A 19,560-nucleotide genomic window follows, 5' to 3' on the forward strand; every position below is an offset into this window, starting at 1 on the left:
CAGTGCTGCCCCCTGCTGGCTGTGTGGCCTGTGCACAAGGATTACACACAGTTTTACTTCTCCAGCTACAAAGGAGAGAGCACCTACTTCATAGGGTTGTTGCAAGGATCGAAAAATAATGTCCAAGTCCCAGGAAGTTACATGTGATATAGCCTCTCAGATGTTAGCTGCTGTTTTAATTATAGTTGTTCGCTGGCACAGAGCCCCCTGTAGGCCTTACAACTGTCAAAGTATGAGCAGAGGCGGGGCGCGGTAGGCTCATGTCTGTAATCCCAGCACTTTCAGAGGCCAAGGCAGGAGGATCATTTGAGCTCAGGAGTTCCAGACCAACCTGGGCAACATGGTAGACCCTGTCTCCAACAAAAATATAAAAATCTGTAGTCCCAGCTACTCAAGAGGCTCAGTTGGGAGGATCGCTTGAGCCTGAAAAGTCGAGACCAGCCTGGGCAACGTAGTGAGACTTCATCTCTACAAAAAAAAAAAAAAAAAAATTATCTGGGCATGGTGGCACATGCCTGTAGTCCCAGCTACTCCAGAGGCTGAGATAGGAGGATCACCTGAGCCCAGGAGGTCAAGGCTGCAGTGAGCCAAGATCTCACTGCTGCACTCCAGCCTGGGTGACAGACTGAGACCCTGCCTCAAAAAAAAAAAAAAAAAAAAAAAAATGTGAAGAGACCCCCCAAGGCAACATCCCATGGGAAGCCTGTGGCTTGAAAAGGGCTGAATAATAACTGATCGTCTCTTCCTTCTCTCTTGGCTCTCACAGTCGAGGCTTTGGGCAGTCCAACTCCCTCCCAACGGCTGGCTCTATGGGCAGTGGCATGGGCAGACGGAACCCGCGCCAGTACCAGATCCCCTCTCGGAACGTCCCTTCCGCCCGCCTGGGCCTCTTGGGCACCAGTGGATTCGTCAGCTCCAACCAGCGCAACACCACAGCTGCCCCCACCATCATGAAACAAGGAAGACAGGTTTGTTCTGCTCCGAGGAGGGAGGAGGATGGCCAAGCCAAGGCCTGAGGCTGCAGATGTCCCCCCAGGTGACCCCAGGGTGGGGAGAGAGGCCAAGGGGGACTATGCTGGGGGCAGTTGCCACCATTCCTCAGAGGTAACAGCATTGTTTGCGTTGTTCTCTGGGAGACACAGCAACCCCATAGCTGTGCTTAGGATGCCCAGAGGACCACTTTAACCTTGGGGACCCTGCACAAGAGTATCTTTGGAAAGAAATGCAAGACCTATTTCTTCCTTGCCCCATGCTTGACCTTCTACCTCCCAAATCTGGGCTCCAGGAGAGCCTGGTACTTAGAGAACTTTCCTTCCCTTTTTATCTGTGGCAAAAAGCTCCCTTGTATTAGTCCCAGCTCTGGTGGAGCATCCACAGGACATAGTCTGAGAGTGTGCGCCGGGGGAAAGTTAACACATTCTCAGCCTGCCCAGAGGTTCTTGCTGTGCAATTTAGAGCTGACTTCTCTGGCCCGTCGCTCATACCCCTCTAGCCCCAGGCCTCACCCCTGCCTAGTGCCTTCTGCCTGCGTGTCCAGAGCTTCTCGAAGCTCTGTGGGTGGGGATTAGCATCGGAGGGACACAAGTAGGTCTGAGGTTCTGGGGTCTCAGGAGAAACTAAGGGATGACAGATCAGCTTAAAAACAGGAAAAGGGCTTCAGGCAAGATGGGCAGGATTCACTCCCCTGGGTACCAGAAAACCCTGTCTTCTGACCATTTTCCCCAGCCCCCAGATCAGTTCAAGAAGACGTCACTGCTGGGACACACAAGCTAAGCTGTGCCAGCTCATTGCCAGCTGAGAGGTTCTTTTCTCTCCCCCTCGCTTTGAAGTACATTGTAAGAATCTAAAAAAAAAAAAAAAAAAAAATCAAAATGAGAGCCCTGAAATAGTTTGTGCTCTTCATTGCATACATTTATAGAACTCCCCCATTTCCTAGAAGAGTGGCAGGGAAAAAGCAAAAGCAACAACTGGGATAAAGAGTTTTGCAGACAGGGAGAGTGGTGTCCAGATGAAGCTGAGGCTTACAGCAAGGCCAGCACTGAGGAGGTGAAGAGAAATTACAGTGAATGGAATCTAAACCCTTCTCTGTAAATATGCAGATGCTAGTGCTGGCCTGCAAGCCCCTTTTCTAGAAGTTAGAGTTCTCCTGGGATCTTTGCCTCCCAAATTCTTGCTGGCGGCTCTGCTGTCCACCCCAGCGGGGCTGAACTAACGAGTTCCCCTTTTGCTTTTCTCACTAGAACCTGTGGTTTGCCAACCCCGGGGGCAGCAATAGCATGCCAAGCCGCACCCACAGCTCAGTCCAGAGGACCCGCTCGCTGCCCGTGCACACTTCCCCACAGAATATGTTGATGTTCCAGCAGCCAGGTAGGGCCCGGCGCTTCACATCCCCTTGACACAGAGGGGAGGCCAAAATAGATGCCCCAGCGAACCCAGCCGGAAAGTGCTTAGCCTTGACTGTCACCGTGCATTCTTTGGAGCTTATAGAAGCCTTTCCTTTTTTAAACTGTGCCTTGCCAGCATGAATAGCGGCGGCTTGGCTGAGAGCCAGCACGTGGAGCCCCAGAGTTGGTTGCAATCTGATGGGGATATTTTTGATACTAGTCATATTTCTAGATTGATTAAACCAGAGATAGCACAAGAGGGCTTTGGTGGTGGGGAGGTGGGAGGGCTCCATGTGTAGTGTGTGTGTGTGGAAAGAGAAAGTGAGAGTGAGACAGAGAAAGAGAAAACTGTTGATGCTGAGACCTTCCCCCTGGTTTGGGCTTTTTCTTGCGAAGTGATGACTGTTGTACCAGCCATCTTTCCTTTACTCGGTTAAAGCGCAATTTAGCACACTTCAAGTCAATTTCAGCTTTCATCATGCTTCCTAAAACAGAGTGGTTGGAATTATGCACAGCTAATGAATACTTGAACCCTTTCTCTATGCAGGCAGTGATCTTGTAGACTTTGTAGACTCCAAGGGTAATAACAAGCCACTCAGGCAATTATACTGCACCTATCTGGATGGACCCCCCACCCAAGGCAGGCAAACCAGAGATGTGTTATACGTGTAGGAAAATGCCCTGGACAGTAGAAACGCTCTGTCTAGTAAGTCCTATCTATAGGAGTTTAAGGAAGGGAAGTGTCACTGTGGCCTGGAATAGGCAAGGAAGCTTCTTGGAATTGGAGCTGAGCTTCAGGGCACAGCAGAGGGTAGAGAGAGGGAAGGCAGAGTTACAGGCAGAAAGAACGCAGGAGCAAGACCACAAAGGTCCAGAATACCACAGCATGGCCCAGAAGCCATGGCTGGCTGAAGGGTCTGGCTGAGGTAGCAGAAAGTGGACCCAGGGAGCTGTAAAGGTTGTGGCCCATGGTGGGGGACTTGGAATCCAAAGCTGAGGAGCTTGGACTCTGGCCACTCTCCCTGGGGGGATTCCTCCATGTGGGGGATTCCGAGTAGAAGTCAGGCAGGAGGATGAAGGATGGAAGGGAGGTAGGCTGAAATTGGGAGGCCAGGGAGGAGGAGGACGCTGAAGGCGAAGACCCGCCACTGGGAACGGCATGTCAGGGAGGGGAGCGACAGCCACCACAGCGCAGAAGCCTGCTCACATTGCTTCTTGACTTCCAAAACTCTTATTTGCTCACTTTTGTTTTAAAGCTCCTTTTCTCCATTTCTATACATGTAGCTATTGTTCCTCCTGGGAAGAAACATGACAACATTTGGGGGTTGTGAAGGCTTTTTCCCGGGGTCCTTTCATCCCATCCTCTGTTTTCACACAGAATTATGTAGAATCCATTCCCAATAAAAGAGATTCTGGACAAGATTTGAAGAGGTCCTGCACACAAGGAGATCTTTCACCTTGAATGGGTCTTTCACCCTGGCCTCAGTGTCACCAGCAGAGTGACTGCTGTCTTCCATTCTTTATACCTTCTCAAGGCCTTCTTGATTTTTTCTCTTCCTGCCACTTTTGCCAGTTCTCAGCCTTCCTCTTTGTTCATATGGAATCTTCCCTGAGCTTTCTCCATCTTAATTGGGAAGACTAGGTCCAGACAGTCCCCCTTCTAAGAGCTGGGTCGTCCCGGAGCACTTTGGGTTTGTTGATAGAATCTTCCACCTATACTTTTGTTTCCGCTCCACTGTTTCACAGCAGTGCCAAGTGGCTGGCTTGTGCTCAGGGCAACTATGAACCTAATATCATTTTCACTCTTCATATGAAGCCTCTTGTTCCTGTGGCTAAAGAATCAAATAACACAGAAGGGCCTGTAAGCAAAAGTGACTGTCCCTCTCCCCTCCCCTCCCTAGCCCACAGGCACAACCCCTTTAAGCAGACTGTAGTTACCTACAAGTCTCTAAATAATGTGCTTCGCATACTGGACTTAAAACTCTGGAACCCTTTGAGTGTTCTTTTTAATCTCTCAAGTATTACAAACCCACTTCCAGCAAGGCCTTAAAGGTCCTCACACAGCATTTTTAATAACAGCCAAAGCACAGGAAAAAGCCCGCTCTAAATTTCCTGATTGCAAATAAACCATTGAGCGCTGGACAGGAGCCACTCCTAGGGCCTGCCCAGCATGCTCAGCACCATGCTGGGTGGCTCTTCCAGGACATGCATAAAGGGCACGACAGGGCAGGGCCTGGCCAGGACCCAGGACCCAGGATCCCTCGCTGAAGGGGAAGGAGGCTGCAGAAGGTCCCTGCTTAAGGGCACAGGGTTGCGGTTCCCCAGCCCTTGCCAATCAAATGCTGGTTGTCAAGGCCACGGGTCACTGTAGTGACTTTTCCTTCCCCTCAAGGAGGCAGCCTCCTACCCAGGGACAACACCTCTGACCTCCAAGCAGGTCCAAACGAAGGCTCATCCTAGAGTCAGGGTCCTCATCTTGGATTCAGAGCCTCTTCTGCAGATGGGCCTTTCCACACGAAGCAGTGCAATCTGGTTCGCTATGGAGACTTCCCGGGGCTTGTGGCCAGGCGTTAAAACTAGACTACAAATATCATGTCAGGACAGCAAAAATCAGGAAGTCAGAAAGTGGCTTTCATCTGTACATGAACAGGAGTAATCGCGAACACAAAATGAAATTGAGATGTGTAACCAGCCCAAAAGTAAATACTCAGAAAACTGTTATCATGCAATGAATGCAGTGTTTTCCTCCTGGCTGTTAGATGTCTTCAGAGAATCCATTGTAAACTGGGCAGATCTTGAAGACTACAATGCATTTGAAGGATGCTTTGATTCTGTAAACCTAAAATAACTCTACTGATGGGAGACTTTAAACGTCTCATACAGAGAAGACAGAGGGCTAGAACCCACCTCCAAGTTGCGGATCAGTTCATCAGTCACCTTGCTCGGGTTTACAGGACACTTCCCTTGTTCCTGGTTCTACACAATTCACAGGCACTTGGAGGCCCCTCGGGAGTGGTGTTTCATGTTATTCCCACATGGACAAGTTTTCTTATTTTTTTTTTCTTTTTGAGACAGAGTCTCACTCTGTCGCCCAGGCTGGAGTACAGTGGCGCGATCTCAGCTCACTGCAAACTCCACCTCCACATGGATAAGTTTTAGCTGTTTCCTGGGACCAGCCAGGAGAGCCTTCAGGTGGCTATTGCCGGTGATGAATAGGAAACACTACGAGGTATAATACGCTCACCAGAAAACAAGTGTGGCGCCTGTGCAAATGGTCACGTTCCTCATGGAGGCAGGGTGTGTTCTCAACTAGATAATTGGTTTGGAAATTGCTTGTAGAGGGATCCTTTATTTTGGAAGCAATTAATTCCTACTGACCCAGGCTTAGTTGTCCTTGGGACCAGTCGGAGAGGATCCTGGAGTGGCTCTGGCTCAACAGTAGGAGATCATGGAGGTTCTTTACCCCCTGGAGGGCCTAACAGAAAAGGGCAGGGAACCCCATAGCAGTCTTCAAAGGAAAACCTTCAGAAGGGTAGGCTGCACAGCCTTCTGGAAACCTCATCCTTCCCTTGCCCAAAGCCACATGCAAACTACCCTTGGTAGTGAACCAGCTGGATGTGAGCTGGGTCCAGTGGCACCTCACGTGGCAGCATTTCATGGTGTGACTTACCTGTTCACCACAGCAAACCTCCTCTAAGCACCAGCTCACAATTGGGATTCTTCTACCGTAAGCACTCGGCATATATCTGGGAGCACAGTACTCCAGGCTGTTATTTTTCATTTCCTTCCAGAGAACTGCCTTTAGAAAGAATAGAGAGTTAGTTATTGGTGCACTGGGTCCATTAGGGAGTGGAAGGGGCTGCCATGCAGAGGCAGAAACCAGAACAGGGACCCACGTACAGTACTGGATAAATATTTCCTCCATGTCTTCCAATAAATCAAGGCAGACATCCCTGTTCAGGACTGGCAGACAATGGGTAGGGAGATTGATAAATCAATTCTGTCATAGCCAAGAACCCAGCTGGGCCCACAGCCTCCTCCCTCTGAGCATCAACTTGGGGCAAGATGGTACAATATCATCTTATACCATGTACCCATCACTTTTTGTGAAAGCTCTGGTCCCAGAGGACCTCCACAGGCACTGACCCTCTTCTGCAGGCTTAGGAATGTTAGGAGGCCACCAGAGAAAAGGTGTGTTCCCATAGCCAACTCAGGGATGCCATTCATTACTCATACCCTCCTGCCACCCTCCATGGCCGTCTCTGCCATCCTCAGCTTGCCTGCTGCCCCGCCCCTCTGTTTCCCTACCCATGCCATTTCTTTCCCTTTTGTTACCATCCTCCCCCTTTCTTCTTAGTTCCCTTGTCTTCCTTTCTTATTTACTCATCTCATCACAGTGGTCCAGGTCCCACTTCTCTGTCCCTTTTTGTCTTCCCTGCTTTCTCTCCTCCTAGCAACCCTGCTCCTCAGTGAACCAGACTCCACACCTTTCTAGTTATCCAACAGAGTTGCCTCAGCTGTCATTGGCAAAATGGGATTCTACAGATTTTTCCTGGAATGCCCCAGCCTGTTTCTTATTCTAAAGTCCTAAAGAAATTGGCTCCTTACCCTCAGTGCCTTGGAGAAAGAGCACTGCAGAATTGTACCAAGGGTGCCACACATGAGACCCAGTAGGGATGGACGGTTACTGCCAAGGACAAGCCCTGTGGGCTCCTCAGGGGGGTGCTACAGCAACACCTCATTAGGAATGGGTAGCGTTCTCTTCCAGAATCTTCTTGACCCTGGGCCTGAGCACAGGACTACTCCATACATGTGAGACTTCTGAAAAGATACAATTAATGTTTCAAGTCAGCCGAGACCTTGGGGATTCCAAAACTGGGGGTCCTTACTGAATACTGGAACGGTCCTCAGAGATGCCATCTGAGCTGAAGAAACATGCCCCCTTTGGGAAACAGCAGAGGAGGCTCAGTTAAAAAGGGGTCTTAACTTTTGCCTTCCTAGGACTCAGATCTCCATCTGCCTGGTCTGTGGCTGGTAGGGGCAGGGGCCTGGGATAAATGAGACGGGCCCTCAGGGTTAACAGGAGCCACAGCAAGGGTTGGCCTGGTGGTTTACGTTGGTCTGTGGGGCAAGAGCTGCCCGAATGCCCCTCTGGGGCACCAAGCCCCATGCAGCTGAGGGTTCCTAGCCTGAGATGGAAGCTGTTTTCCACCCAACTGGTCTTTCTGTCTTATACGTGCGGCGAGATGGCATGGATCTGTTTTTATCAAATACACAATTAAAAAGTCACACTATTAGGAAACTCTGCAGTGTGAACATATGGGCTTCTCCCAAGACTTAGAATTTTTCAGAGCCACTCAGAGTGGTGGGGGTCATGGCTCCCCAGCGCCTGGAAGCAAAGAGCTGGGGAGAAGGAGCGAACACCCCCACTTCCCACCTAAAAGAGCAGCCACGAAGGTTTGGGGATTCTGGAGCGGAGAGCCCTGCGTTTCTCAGCCCCCTTTTTGGAACACGCAATCCCAGGCTTGGAAAATGGCATTTTGCTGCGTGTTGGCAAGAAATCCTGCAGCTGAAACACTTCTCTCCAAATGTCGAGCATCTTTATTTATCCAAATCTCTCCACAGTGTTTGTTTAAAGGGGAGCGCTGGAGAGTAAACTAAATCTTACAATGAGCATATGGATGGCTATAATTGCTGAGGTTTGTTTTTTTTCGTATTTGCTAACTCGCTATATATAAAATTGTGTTTCTATTTTATAGATTTCACACCCTGAAGACTGCTAATTTTTGCATGCATATGATTTTCACATGAATGGATGAAAATACTAAAATCTCTTCCCTCTGGAATTGTCTAATTGCCCCGACCCTACTCTAACAGCAACTAGTGGGTGGGGGCGGTGGAGACTCCTGCCATTCTCTGCGGCACCCCACTTCCCTGGAAGCTCAGTCAGCCTCCGTCTGCTCACGAACTGGCACGGTTGTCTTCCAAACCCATCGACGCCGGAACATGGGTCAGGAAGAACACAGTCAGCTCTCTGGTGCTTTCCATAGCGTTCCATTTTGCCAGCCTTCTCTTTGCAATTTTTAAATAACGGAAGCAACATCTGCCTCTGAATTAGCTGACAATGGGAACACACATTGCAGAGATTTATCTTAATGTATAGCAAATCAAGGAAAACAAAACTTTGGTTTAACCACTGGTTTCAGTTTCCTATCCCGCCAAGCCACCAACCTCGTTTCACTTCTCTTTCTGTCTCTGGCCCATGTGCTCCCTTGGTGGAGACATGAAGGAGCAGGCAGGTGGCCTGCAGTGGGACCCCAGCATGCTTTCCCCACTTGACAAGTAGAAGAGCTAAGGCCCTCAGCAGGGAACAGCTTCCCAGGCTCACGGAGGAAGGTGGTGGCAACACGGAGACTTCTCGGTCACCTGGAACACACCCCACTCTGGACACCGCCTCTGGGACTTTTTTTCTGCCTCTCCCTGTAGGATTTTGCAATTCTTTTCAAACTAGTGTCACAAAATGTTTAAAAAAAAAAAGGGGGATTTCACAACTCTTAGCTGTCAGAGTTTCCTTCTACTTCTTTCGCTTTTTCTTCACTCAGTAGATATGTATGAGGCAGAAGGCCAGGGCCGGGCGCTGAGGGAGATTCAGAGAGATAGGGAAGCATCATCACTGTCCGCAAGGCACTTCTAGATAGTTGAGGACATTTAAAGTCGCCACCGGATGAGGCCTGTGGAGGTGCTGACAGCGAGAGCCCCAGCAGGGGAGAGGAGGTGGCTCCCAGGGGCTGCCTCCTGCTCACGACAGGCGACACTGGAACCTGGGGAGATACAGGGGAGATTGCGGTGAGAATGTGCACAGCACTGTCGGGCAGTGGGAGCTGAGCCCCTACTGCCTGCAGAGTGGGCATCTCAGCCCTTGGTTCTAGAGGCCCTCAAGGCTGAGGGCGTTGACCGTCACCTGCAGTTGCTGTGGCAGGTGGCAGAGCCCGGCTCTGGAGTCAGAGGCGGCCTGGCCCCAGCTCCATGTGAACTCGGTAACTGATGCGTGGCTTCACCTCTCCCAACCCCACTTGGGCTTGTTGGGTGGATCAAGGAGCCCACACACCTAAAGCCCCCCACGTGGTCTCGCACTCAGAAGAGGTGTGTGCCGGGCCCTGGCCTTCCGCCCCCGCTCTAGATGCGGGCCAGGCCCTGCTCTAGGCACAGGGGGCAGAGCTAAGTTCTGCTCCAATGAGGTGAGCACTCAGCGGGGTCAGGGGAGGGGGACAGTAGAAAGTGAATACAAATATCAAATATGACAGCTGTGGGCGAAGGCTATGAAGAAAAATAAAGCACGGGAAAGGGATAGTGTGGGGGCATGGCTCATACAAGGAACAAAGTCCTTTCTGAGGAGACGATAGAGCCAGAAATGTAAAGGCAGGGAGAGCCATGGAAACCACTCCAGGGAACGGTGGTGCCAAGGCCCTGAGGTAGGAGGGGGCCTGGGGCGGAGTGGAGGAGGGAGAGAGCTGTGTGAGGGCACAGAGATAACAAGGGCCTGGATCACACGGGGCCTTGCAGGATGGGAGGCCGCTGGAGGGTTCTGAGCAGAGGAAGCACAGACTGTGACATGACCAGCTATTTTTAGTCTCTGTTTTGTTTCAGGTTCCCAAGTTCACAGTGGACTGTGTTTAACAGACCTTAGAGGTTGGTTGAGCCTGAGTGGAGCCCCTTCCATGCCAGCGCTGATAGTCCCCAAGTCCTCCCGGGGAGGCACACCAGACCCTTCTCTTGCAGGTGGAACCAGGTGGCACCCTGCTTATCTCCTCCTTGTCACCAACATAACCCTTTATCCCCTGCAGAATTCCAGCTTCCCGTGACCGAACCTGACATCAACAACAGGCTGGAGTCGTTGTGCCTCAGTATGACCGAACACGCCCTGGGAGGTGAGTGTGTTCTTCCTGCATGTCCCCAAGTCCCTGTTACCACATGCCTGGGAGAACTTCTGGCCATCTGGTGCCTACACTGTGGCAGGAGCTCAGGAGAACTGGGGGAGGACAAGGAGGGATAGGCAGGGGACAGGGAGAAAGAGTGACCTTAGGGTACTATTGGACCCTTTTCCAGCAGCACCATGCCAATGGCCAGTGCTCTGTTCCTCCTCCTTTTCTGAGAGGTGAGTCAGGGACCTGGAGATCAGAGCTGTCCCTCTGTCCCCAGAAGCTCCACCTCCCGGTACATGTGGGAATCACACCACAGCGGTTGTCCCAGCCAAGTGCCAGTCCTGGAGGAGTCAGGGACACGAGACATGGCTTTTAGTGGGAATATCCCGTACAACATTGGACGCTTCCCTTCTCTGCACTAGATACCCCGGCCTGGTCCAAGCGTAGCCCAGCTGCCCTAAAAATAGAATTTTTGAAAAACAGAAAACCCAGCTTGTTTGTGTATCTCCCAGTTGCAAACAGCTTTCTTGACACCTGGAGCCCAAAGCAGGCTGAGGTGTCCTTTCCTGTGTGACAGGGACAGGTTGAGTTACAGGGGCCTGCACATCCACTGCCCAAGCCAGGAATGGGGGCTGGGCCGTGCAGGGCTGCAGCTCCACACGCAGCTCACGGAAGCAGCCGTACTCCCGCGTGTGTTTGGTTGGAAGCCATGCTTGGGAGCAGCCCTGGGAGGCCTTCAGCTCCCTCCTGGTACTAAGCAGGCACCTTTCTCTGGGCCTGGATATTTACAATGCTTGGCAGGCAGAGGAGAGAAGAGATGCCTGCCATTTCCTGTCAGCTTCCTGGGAGGCTCTATGCCACAGAGACACAGAGAGGCCTCCTATGAGCCTTTCCAATAGCCCTCTCCAGTCTACACACACCTAGAGCCAAGATGTGCACCACCCCTGGCAGTGTGAGGAAAAGACTGCCATCCTCTGCTGCTTCAGAGAGCCTTGTCCTCCAGACCTAAGGTTGTTAGATGTTTAGTCTCTGCAAACACAATCTTATCCTGAAACCAAATATGAAATAGATCAATGCTCTGCATGGAGCAGAGGGGTGGGCCAGGACCACACCCACCTGACCTCCGTACCAGGGGGAGCTGAAGGCCTTCCAAGGGCATCACAGGGCTTCACCAAACAGATGGTGGGAAGACACAGCCCCTTCTATGACTTCTCCCGGGGCTCTATAAAGAGCCTCATTTGCGAACCACTGCTCTCTGCCTTGGCCATTCAGATCTCAGGAACATCACTGGGCCATCCCTGGCACCTCTGGCAGGAGGTGCCACCAGCTCATCTTTACCTCATAGAGGAGACTGGGTCAGCAGCCCCCTAATGAGTAATGGGAGACAACTCAAATGTCCACCAAAGGATGAATATGGCTCAAGAAAATGTGTAGCCATACAGTGAAACAGCATTCAGCCTTTAAAAAGCAAACAAGTACCGCCTATGCAACGCAGTGGATGAATCTTGACATGCTGAGTGAAACAAGCCAGGCGTGAAAGACCACAGAGCATTATGATTCCATTTATGTGAGATGTCCAGGATAGACTAATCTACTGGGACAGAAAGTAGATGAGTGGTTGCCAGGGGCTGAAGGGAGGAGGATGAAAATATTCTGGAATTAGATAGTGGTGAGGGTTGCACAGCTTTGCAAATGTACTAAAAACCAGTGAATTGTGTACTTTCAAAGGGTGAAACTTATGATATGCAAATATCTCAATTAAAAGTAGTAATGAGAGTCTCCCTGGGACCAGAGTTAGGATGGCAGCTGGTGAGTGAGTCCCCTGAGCTGGCGCCTGCCAGAGTTCTGACATGGGGAGGGAAGTCCCTGTGCTCCCCTGCTCTACAGTGGCCAGCTGGGTGGGGGACTGACTCAGTCTTTCACTGGTTTTGACCAGAGGAGGAGGAGAACTGACCTTTTCTCCCAGGGCTTGATACATCTCAGACAATTGGCATTCTGGAGGCTCATATCAAACTGCTAAGTACTAACATTATCATCATTAGCAGCAAGAATACCAAACGCTCTTTATTAAAGGAAGGTTTTCATTGAAAAGACTTCATTTTTTTTCAGTCTGTTCTATTTTTACAGAAAACCTCTCTGAACTTATGGGTTTTTTGCTAATGTTTTCATCATGTTAATCTCCTAAGCCTTTTTATTGCTGTGTTTTTTCCCAATAATCCCCTCCGGTGGGAAGCCTCGTAAGCAGTTTCCTGAGCAGAGAATGCAAATTAAGTTCAGGGTGGCCTAGTTGGGCACAGTGGCAGTGTGCCCTCCCAATATGACAGAGCCTCTCTCCTGGCTGACCCCTTCCAGATGCCAGGAAAGATGACCTTGCTGGAGACAGTATGCCAATGAATTAAGTCATTTTATAGGAAGAGGAATGGGCAGGGAGAGGAAAGCACAGTAAAAGAGGTTCGGATGCTTGCGACTCAGGGATGGAGGAAGAGAGGCTCACATCTGTTGGCCTCTAGGATTGGTGATCTGACACCATTGACACACGCAGGGACCATTGCTTCCTTTCTTTAAAATCTCCCCTAAAATCATACAGAACTTATATACAAGTACACTGGGTCTGTTTGGACTATTTCTTACAACTGCATGTGAACCTACAGTTATCTCAAAAGTTTTGACTGAAGAAGTGCTTCTCCTCCAAGGCCCCACTGGCAGAGTTGCCAGCCTGGCTGCATCCACGAGGAGGCCAGGAACCCCCTGTGGTGGCCTCAGCACGCCCCCTCTATCACTTGGGTCCTCCAGCTTTCCCTGGAACACACTGCCACTCCCTTCTCACACCCGAGGTCTGCCAAGCAGAGATGCTGTATCTGGTGGACCAGTTCTGTGATACTGGGGCTTGGACTGGGACATCAGCAAAGCCAGGGAGGCACCCCGCAACCCTGGCTCACCCACATCTAGTGGTCACTGAATGCCGTTATTTCTACCGCCTGTGATGGCTAATCCATGCCTGTCTTTGCTCACTGGAAAAGACCCTTGTCAGTTCTGGCACAGACCATTATAGGGGCCTCTTAACTGGTCCACCCGCCACCAGCCTTATCCTTCTTCAGGTTATCTGATGCAACTACCAGATAAACCATTCTCAAATTAAATCTGATTACTCTACTGCTTATAATTCCTCACCTACCTACCTCTAAGCTCTTGTTCATGGTATGTAAGACCCTATGGTGTGCTCCTGGGGACCCTCCTAGAATCCATGTGTAAGCAGATAGCCAAAAAGGGGCCGGGCAGGCCTCACACCTCTGATGGGCATATCGCCTGCCTTCTCTGTAGCTTGGGTTTTCCACTTCTCCAAAATGTAGATGTGGCAGATTCTGGGCGGCCTCAGCACTCTCCCACCTCCCCGAGACTGTTCAGTTCTAAGTGCCCACAGCACCTACCTCAGACATCTCTGCCTTTGATCAGATTCTCGAGACAGAGAATCTGGATTTGTTTGGATCAGATGTATCCATCCTTCATGGTCTGCTCAGCTGTGGACAGGGTCACAGCTAGCTTGTCCCCAGTCTCGCATCAGAGACATGGGGTGAGAAGGAGAGGCTGCCAAAGAAAGGCATGTGAGCTAGACAGGTCCACCTGCGTGTCTGTCGCAGCCCCTGCCTGGCTCTTCACCCTATCTCCTCTACTCCATTCCCCACCCTTCATCCTAAACCTCCAATGCACCCTCAGCTCCACCACTGGATGACCTACCATCCCGCCTATGTGTGCACCGCACGCCATCCCCACCCTCCTCCTTCTCCTGCCAGCACCAGCTACAAAAGTCACTTTGTATCTCTCTGAAACTCCTTGACTTCCCAGACCAACTGGGCAGCCCTCATTCCTTCCTCCATGTTCCTGCTATCTTGGATCGTTATAGCAATGATCACATACAGCATTATTGTCTGGCTTCATGTCTGTGTCTACCCTCAAATATAAGTACTTGGGAGGTGAGGATTAGATATTTTCATCTTGGTTCTCAGGTTCAATATGGTTCCTGGCAAAAATAGCTATTTCCCAGATGTTGTGTGGGTGGGCATATAAATGCATGAACACATGAACACAGGAGCCCTTCTCTGCCCTCAGAGGCTGGGAGGCCCACCATGCATGGCATTGGCATAGGTGGGCACGAACAGGATGGTTTTGCTCACCTGTGCCCATTGTTTGCTGCTTTCTCTCCCAGACGGGGTTGACCGGACCTCCACAATCTAGAAGCTGAAGATGAGAGTGACCGCGCTGGCCGTGAAATCGACTGCTGCGGGTCCAGTGTCCGCCATCTTCAGGGTTGCACAGAATCCTCCAAGATACTTTGCAGCCTTTCTTTCCCCTGGTCCCTCTCCCGTTTTGATTTTGTGAGAGCGTAGGTCATCCTCGTAAACATATCAGTAGACCTGGGGTTGGTTATTTTGTCATTTGTTTCTGTCATGGGATGGTTTGGTGTGTGGGGTGGGGAGGGGTCTCTAGGGAATTATGAGACTGGGAGGGGGGCGGAGGGAGTGGAGGGAATGCAGGTAGCTCCCTGGATGGAAAGGGGGCAGGGGAAAGAGTACTGCCATGAAAGAGATAGGAGACACACAAGAGGACGGCAGAAGCCCTGGCCCTGGGGAGGCTTCTCGGAAGGCCTGGCTTTACAGGCAGGCCACAGAAGGATATTGTGGGCATGTGCACCCAAAGCAAGATAGTGGCTTGCCTTTTATATCCAATCCAATCCTGATTAGATTTCCCTGAGGCCCCTGCTGGAAGCAGCCATAGGAGAGGGCCCATGGCAACGGGGGAAAGAAGGAAGAAATTCCCTCTAACAAAACTTCAGCTAAACTTTGATTTGTGTATTGTTTACATAATAATTTTAAAGGGTACATAATGTGTAAAGAGTTTGGATAGAACCTCTCTTCATACTATGGTTTTTGTAAAGGATCTGTTGTTGTTATGGATTCATTTTTTTCCTCTATTTTTGTAAGAGCAGCAGAGTGTCTTTTTAAAACGGCTGCTGAGCTCTGTTTCTTGGGAAGATGGATGCAGTCACGTAGGCCTGAGCTGTCCGTCTTTCACCGTTAGGCGGGAGGAGCGTGTGGGTGGACTTGAAGGACATGGACGTGGCCAGAATGAGCACAGCATTGGGTGAGTGCACAAGGATGAGGACATCATGTGATCAGTTATGGGTTTGCTCGCAGGGCACCCAGAGATTCTCAAAGAATCCTGCAGCCTCTTTCTGTGCTGGATTTGCATGTCATGGAAAGGCCTCCCTCCCTTTCCTCCCCACCCATGGGGCATTATCCTGTCACTCCCAGCCTTGCCCCACACACACACAGGTGGGTACAAGTTCCACTGGAGGAGAAGAGGCAAGGATGGACTTTTTCCCCTCGTGAGAGGTTTGATACCCAGATAACGAGCTCAAAACCTTTACATTAGGATCGCTTGTAGGAACTCGAGCCTGGAGGCTGCATCCACTTCACCCATCACTGCTGAGGAAAAGGAGGGAAGAAAGGCCCAGCAACAGTGTACAGAGGGTCCGTCAGCAAGTGCCAGAGAGCGCAGGAAGGGAGATGTTTGGCCCACACGGCGCAGCCCCACCATCCTCGGTGGGCGATGAAAGATGTAGGAAAGGTTGATTTCACGATGGAAATGACAGCGCTATCCGCACAGTATGAATTAGGGATTTGCTGTGTTGGTTGATTTATCCATCCACACAGAGGGGAGGGAAAAGACACTGGTTACTTGGTGGGAGATTGAGAAACTATGGTACCTACCACAAAGTAATAGCTCTGTCTATGAAGGGCAAGAAAGGCTACATTTCAGAATTTGACGCAGTAGAGGGTATTAGAGGAAATCAAAGAGGAGTTAACTGTGTGGAAAATCAGGTTGTGTAAATGAAGGTATGAATGCTCGGCCGGAGGCAAGATCAGGGAGATGGTACAAGACCTGTTTGTTACATGGATGAGTCGGGTGCCTTTCTTTTGTGTGTGTGTGTGTGTTTGTGTGTGTGAATGTGTGTGTGTGTATGTGAAGTCAGAGTTGAAATTCAGAAGATCAGACTATGGAAATCACTGTCTTTTTTTTTTTTTAAAGCTAATGAACTACATACAGACCTAAAAGGCCTTAATGAAATCTGAACAATTTTCTTTTACTTTCAAGATCAAAAACATACACCCAACCCAGTCTTGGATGCCGCCACCAGGTTTTTGAAGTCAATTTGAGTCTAAGAAGGTGAGAACAATGTAACCATAGAAAGCCTTTCGTGAGCATAGAAGGCTTGAAGCCACAATTTCATGCAATGAATAAAAAAAAAAAAAAAGTTTCAGACCTCTCCTTGGGTGACTAAGTTCTAAAGATGCAAATCCATGTGCAGAAAAAGATGGCATTTTTTAGTTGATTATTTTTAACCAAGTGCCATTAACATTCATCCCCCACATCCCTTTTCTAAACAAGCTTAGTGTTACTTGGGGAATGTGTTGGGATGGATGATCACATGTAAGGCAGGAAGAACAGGTCAAAGGTTGAAGGCCAAAGGTAAGACCAGAGGGTTTGCGAATGTGGGTTTGTAGGATACTGAGAAAGCGAATAAAGAGGAGAAAAAACCATGGTGTTACACATCTCGCTGAGAAAGGAAAGCATTCGGATCTGCTGCAAAAACACATATATCCATAAAGACTCATGTTATTCAGAAAACAGATTGTGAACACAATCACATTCGCATGAATCCTTTAAAAGGAAGAAGACCTTAAAGTATTTGCAAATCTGAATTTCTATTTATTCCTTCACTGAATATAGAAACAATGGTTATCTGATTATTAGAGATATTATTTTGGATATGTTACTTATTAACTTGCTATGGCTGGTAACCATGATAAAGTCTGTTATTAATAACAACATAATTCTTTTTTTAAAGAAGAAAAGCTTATTTTTCATTGACAGTGTATAGATTTATCTACTTAGTTGTGTTTTGCTATTAGTGTTTTAATTTTTTTTTTAAGTTGAGTGTTTGATAAATTTTAAGAGCCTGTCCCCACCTTGTTTTGAGTCCTGTGTTGACTACAGGTATACAGCTCAATTTAAAAATCCTAAAGCAAAAGAATTGTATTTATAAAAGAATCAAACAGTTGCATGCATAAGGCTGTGAAGTCAGATATTTAGTAATAAAAGCAGCAGTGCCTTTTTTTGTATTTACCCATTGACCCCCACCAAATGCAACTGTTTTATATTAAGAAAATAGTAACAATTTTAAAATCTCAGAGTAAAATCTATTTCACTACATGTTTTCCCCCTTGTTCTGATTTAAGCAGTGTGTACTTGGCATCTCTACATTGTCCTAGGGACAGTGGTATTCTACAATATTGTTATCATGTATGATGTTTTATTGGTGCTTTTTATTCATAGTGGCTTCTTACCAGAAACAGTAGGAAGAAACACATGAACTGTGTACAAGACATGAAACATTGCTGCTGATATGTTGTTGTTTTTTCACATGCTTTTGAGTTTTCACTTTTTAAACGAGAGCCAGCAAGCAAAATAGACGTGGCTGGGTCTGCCTGTCGGGGCGGCTCTTTGCACCGAGCTCTCAAATCCTGTGTATTGAGGGTTCCTTTTTGGTACTCAGGATTGGAGCTACAGCTGGGCCCCCCTCTCTCCCATTCGTTTGAAGAGACACTGAGGGAAACAAGGGTTTCTTTTGAGGTGTCCTTGGCTGCCTTTTAAGGGATGGGAGCCTTCTCCGGGTCTTTTGTTCTTCTGCACCTCTTGTAGCTACTGCCGGTGCAAGGTTGTAGATGTGTGTTCCCCAGGAGCCTGGGCTGGGGGGATGAGCTGGGCTGAATGCAAAGGCATGCAACCAGAAGGCGGGCGAGGGGACAAAAAGCAGGCCCAGTCTCATTGGTCCCTGGAGATGTCTATAGCAGTTAGCTCCAGCTTGGGCCTGGGGAAGCAGCCTGACCAAGGCGCTCGGGTGTGCCTGTTACAAGAAGAACCTGCAGAAGGATAATTTGCACATGGAGCTGTGATAACACTAATGTTGATTTTTTTTTTTTTTTTACAAGTCATCAGAGATGTTTGCAAAGTGAGTTTTATTTTTTTGTAATTCCTTTATCTTTACTTAAAGGTGAATGTGTATTCCTCTGGGAGGAATAGGAAGAAAACAGGAATGTTAATAATGTCGAACAGAAAACTTCCTCCCTTATTAATATATAATCCTCATGTATTTATGCCTAATGTAAGCTGACTTTTAAAAAGCTTTCTTTTGTTGCATGCCCTGTGCAGGCATCTGTATTGTACATGCATGCCTTTCGTCCTGTTTTCCTGTATAAAGTTAGTGAACAAAGAAATATTTTTGCCTAGTTCATGTTGCCAAGCAATGCATATTTTTTAAATTTGTCATATATGGAAAGAGCATGTTTGTTACATGTAAAAGCTTTACTGATATACAGATATACTAATGTTTGAAGATGCTGTTCTTTGCAAGTGTACAGTTTTCAAATGTTGTTACCAGTGAAACACCCTTGTGGTTTAAACTTGCTACAATGTATTTATTATTCATTTCCTCCCATGTAACTAAGAATCATGGCTATATTTCATATCAACGTTATATTGAAAGTGAAGGGAAATGATTAATACAAGGTTTTGTAACACTGGTGTGTGTCTGTTTTTTTTTCAACATACATGATTGAATAGAAAATAAGAACTGAGGCCTGGTGCGGTGGCTCATGCCTGTAATCCCAGCACTTTGGGAGGCCGAGGCAGGTTGGTCACTTGAGGTCAGGAGTTCGAGACTAGCCTGGCCAACATGGTGAAACACTGTCTCTACTAAAAATACAAATAAAAATACAAAAAAACAAAAAAAATTAGCCAGGCATGGTGGTGCACGCCTGTAATCCCAGCTACAAGGGAAACTGAGGCAGGAGAATCACTTAAACCCAGAAGGCAGAGGTTGCAGTGAGCCAAGATGGCGCCACTGTACTCCAGCCTGGGCAACAGAGGGAAATTCTGTCTCAAAAAAAAAAAAAAAGACAAGACCAGAAAAAGAAGAAGAAAAGAAGATCTGAGTCAAATAGCCCCCTCAAGGAAAAACCAGAATGGGATCTCCATTAACTATTCCTACACCTTGCCATTCTGCACATGCCACATCTTCAGCTATGAGCTTTTTTTTTTTTTTTTTTTTAACAAAAATATGGAGAGAGGGGTTTATTTATGCAGTTTCATCTGTGCCCATAATAGCCAATAAATGTGTCACCAGACTTAGGGAC

At 48.6% G+C, this 19,560-nt stretch overlaps 1 protein-coding gene across 10 annotated transcripts in view; it reads left to right on the forward strand.

Moving 5' to 3' along the window:
* Positions 1-18,945, forward strand: part of SAMD4A (sterile alpha motif domain containing 4A) — a 229,228-nt gene extending 210,283 nt beyond the window's left edge. For all 10 annotated transcript variants that reach the window (XM_005561296.5, XM_073997422.1, XM_015453805.3 and 7 more), the window contains 4 exons: positions 767-968; positions 2,241-2,367; positions 10,229-10,312; positions 14,511-18,945. In XM_005561296.5, coding sequence (XP_005561353.3) covers positions 767-968; positions 2,241-2,367; positions 10,229-10,312; positions 14,511-14,539 — 442 coding nt within the window. In that variant the 3' untranslated portion in view covers positions 14,540-18,945. The remainder of the gene's footprint in view (positions 1-766; positions 969-2,240; positions 2,368-10,228; positions 10,313-14,510) is intronic.
* Positions 18,946-19,560: the final 615 nt, after the last annotated feature.

This window comes from Macaca fascicularis, chromosome 7 (genome assembly GCF_037993035.2).
Source record: "Macaca fascicularis isolate 582-1 chromosome 7, T2T-MFA8v1.1".
Taxonomy (NCBI): Eukaryota; Metazoa; Chordata; class Mammalia; order Primates; family Cercopithecidae; genus Macaca; species Macaca fascicularis.